This window comes from Plasmodium gonderi (genome assembly GCF_002157705.1).
Source record: "Plasmodium gonderi DNA, contig: Pgo-contig_59, whole genome shotgun sequence".
NCBI lineage: Eukaryota > Apicomplexa > Aconoidasida > Haemosporida > Plasmodiidae > Plasmodium > Plasmodium gonderi.
In genome coordinates this window covers 5,856-9,612 of record NW_021628993.1, presented here as the reverse complement: position 1 = coordinate 9,612, position 3,757 = coordinate 5,856, and the positions used below count along the sequence as shown (strand labels likewise).

General features: G+C 23.0%; 1 protein-coding gene across 1 annotated transcript; it reads left to right on the top strand.

Annotated features, from left to right (window-relative positions):
* Positions 1–1,980: 1,980 nt before the first annotated feature.
* On the top strand, positions 1,981–3,109 carry PGO_000685 (variable surface protein; the record flags this gene model as incomplete). Its single annotated transcript, XM_028690817.1, has 3 exons — positions 1,981–2,067; positions 2,250–2,993; positions 3,056–3,109. The coding sequence occupies 3 exons, from the start codon at positions 1,981–1,983 to the stop codon at positions 3,107–3,109; spliced, it is 885 nt and encodes a 294-aa protein (XP_028546618.1).
* Positions 3,110–3,757: the final 648 nt, after the last annotated feature.

Below are 3,757 nucleotides of genomic sequence, written 5' to 3'. Positions count from 1 at the left end.
AAAAAAAAAAAAAGGAAATACATTTTTCCATTTATTCAAAGCGCAATTTTTTCGTTATCTAGAAGTTTTCCTTTTTGCATTTTTCATGTTATTATATTATTCTAAATGTGAACCCAATAGACATTTTTAAAATACAACATGTATAAACTTATTGTATTATGAACATTTTACTTTTTAATAATTAGCAAAACGAATTTACTAATATGTTGTAGCAAAAATGCTGTGATTTAAATAGAATTTTCAATGAATGAAATGTTATTTGTTTCACTTTTATTCTTTGTCATATTTTGCGCATAAATTTTTTAAATACATTTTCACCTATTGTAAATATATTTTTTTTGTAGAAAAATAATATAAGACAGTTAAAAAAACAATGAAATAAAAAAAGGAGTCCATTTAAACCATCATTTAATGTTGTCTGATACAACAACATACTTAGAGGGTGCCCTCAAAAAAAAAAAAAAAAAGGAAAAATAGTTGTTTTGATGTTCATGCTGAGTTTTTCAAATAATCCATTTTTATATTATTGCATAATTTTAAAAAACTTGTTTATAAAAACTTTATATAAATTTTAGGTCAATAAATATTAGTCATTATACAAAAATGTTTTTTTAATTTAAAAAAAATTATAATTTTTCCATAAAAGAAAAAAAGAAAAAGTACTATATTGTAGAAAATAAAACTATAACCATTAAAATGTGGTTGTATAAATAAAAGACAGTGATTATTAATTAAGAATGCGAAAAAAAAAGGTGGTAAGAAAAAAAGAACGGAAAGGAAAAAGTATAAATTAAAGAAGAATAACAAACAACAGAATAAAAAAAAGAAAAAGCTACATAAATAAAAATTCTTAGTGCTAAAAAAATTACTGTTATAAAATTTATTATATAATATGTATTCATTAACCACCCTCCTTGTGATTCCAAAATAGGAAGTTTTTAATGAAGTAGGTATTTTTATAAATAGCCCTACTACTTCTTACTTTCTAATTTAAGCATCCATGTTACGAGAATGAATGAAAAATATATTAAATATTATTTTGGTTGTTTTATGCAACCTTTATAATTAATTTTAAAAGTGAATATTTCTAAACCTGTTGATAGACTTCTATTTTTCTTAGAATAAAAAAATGTATTAGCTGAAATCTAATTATTGAATAGAAATTAAAAAGGAGATAATATCTATATAACAATTTAAAATTCTTATTTAAATTATTGTAAATACATAACAGTAAAAATTAGAAAGCGCTTACATCCGTTTTCTGTCCTCATTTCTTGCTAACGTGTTTTTTGTTTTTTCTAAAGAATTTTTCAAAAAAAAAAATTCGATTATTTTCTAAATTTGTTAAAAATAAGAAGGAAAAATAAATTATATAAATAATGGATAATGTTTCTATAAATTTTTATTATAAAACAAACGTCACTCCAGAATACAAGTAAAAAAAAATGAGGATATTTAAAATTAAAAAAGCTAGCTTTTTTCATCACTGCACCGTGTTCTTTAAATACTACTGCTTTTGAGTTTTTAGAACTACGTTTTTTTGAATGTAGAACAATGGCAATAGATAATTTCTTTTTTTTAAAAAAAAAAAAAAAAATATTACTATTTTATTTTTTTTTATGTTCTTTTACAATTTTATTTATTATTAATTGTAGAAAAACTTTTCCTCTAAATATGCATAGCAAGTTCTAAATTTTTATATTTTTAAAGAAATAAAATTATAAACAAGGATGAACAATTTAAAAAATTATTTCTTTTGTATTCTTTGATAGTTAATAAAAAATATTACAACAAAAAATAATTAAGGATTTTTTTATTTGCTGTTATTTTTTGAAAAATTATTGTAATAATTATATATATAAAAACGATAACCTAATAGTTAAAAATCTATAGTATAATATTTTCTTTCCTTAATTTTTTTCAATTTTAAATTAGTCAACAAGAACATATAAAAATTTTAGTTATTTATATTACCACAAAATGAAAGGATTATACAAAATTCTAGCTTTAACTGGTTCCTTATTTGTTTTATCTAGCTGCTTTCTCTCTAATGGTGTCTCGACTTCTGTATGATAAAAGAAAAGAAATACTTATAAATTTATTATACATACTAAAACAGTCTTAATAAGCATTATTAACAATTTTTATGTTTGAGAAAAAAGCATCTATTTATGCGCACATATATATATATATATATATTTATTCATATATATATGCATATGTTCTTTTGTAAAAACATCTATTTTTAGGAAACTAAGAAGAGGAGAACTGGACGTATCCCATGTACTATAGCTGACCTGGATGCAGAAGGAGTATATTCTGTGTCCGAATGGAAAAAGAAAAAATGGACTGAATTTATGGCATTATTAGAGAATGATTTTAAAGAATTTAATGATTATTTGGAAAAAGAAAAAAATAAATGGATAAAAGAAATAGATAATGCCTTGGAACAATGGAAAAAAGATACAGAAAAAAAATGGGATGAATATGATGAAGCCACTTTTAACGAATTATTAGGTCATAAAGCACAAGATGCATTAAATTGGAGTGACAAAGAATGGACAAATTGGATAAGTAAAAATGGAAGATTAGCAATAAAAGCAGATTGGAATAAGTGGATTGAAGAGTGTGAAAACTCCTTCAAAGTTGGAATTTCTGATGATTGGGAAAAATGGAGTTCTTTCAAAAAAAGAGAATACGACATCACTGAATGGAAATTTTTAGAAGATATATTTTGGCCACACTGGAAAAGGCATGTAAAACCTGAAGAACCCTTGTATGATATAAAGATAAATATGATGGAAAAATGGCAAGATCGAATTAAAGGGGAAGAAGAAGAATGGTCAAATTGGATAGAAGATAAGAAACAAAAATATATAGATGTAGAATGGGATAAATGGACACAATGGAAAAAAGACAATAACATGAAGTTTATTGATGTGATGGAATCCATCGTAAAAAAATGGACGGATAATAAACACTGGAACGTATGGGTTGCACAGAAAAAAAATAGTAGCTAATTATAAGGTTGTTACATAGATTAGTAATGAAGTAGCACGTGAAGAACATACATGTTGTTAAATATATTTATACATTTCTCATTAATTAGTAAAAGTATGATCTTACAAAGCGACAGATTTATGGTAAACACGTGAAAAATGACATTAATTACAATATAAAATTGACGTGCAAATGATGAATTGGCTCAATTTTGTTTATATAAAACCTATCTCTATAAATTGTACAAAAATATCAAAAACTTATAATAGTAATAAAACTATGTATGCGTGATTAATGTTAACGGCCTAAAAATACAAGAGTTAAAACAAATCAGGCAAAATAATATATCAGAAGAACATGTTTACAAAACCTTTTTTTTTTAATTTCCTTGAATAAGGTTTAAACCATTTTTTATTAAATTATGCACCTAATTTTATAATACTGCAATAATAGTGCGTTTGTTTGTGTGAGTTTTTTTCTTTTTTTAATTTTTCTCACCCTTTTTAGCATAAATCTCTATTCTTTTTTTTCTAGTGATATAATTTTTTTTTTTTTTTTTTCGTTTTAAAAATAACTTGTTTTTCCACGTTTGTCCTTTTTTTTATTTACATTAAATATAATTTTGAGCAATATAGCTTATTTACAGTTTATGCATTATAAAGCGATATATCACATTTTTGTTTGTAAATAATTTTGCATATATATGTCCTTGTAATGTTGTTAGTATGATATTTCATGAGAAATATATATATATATA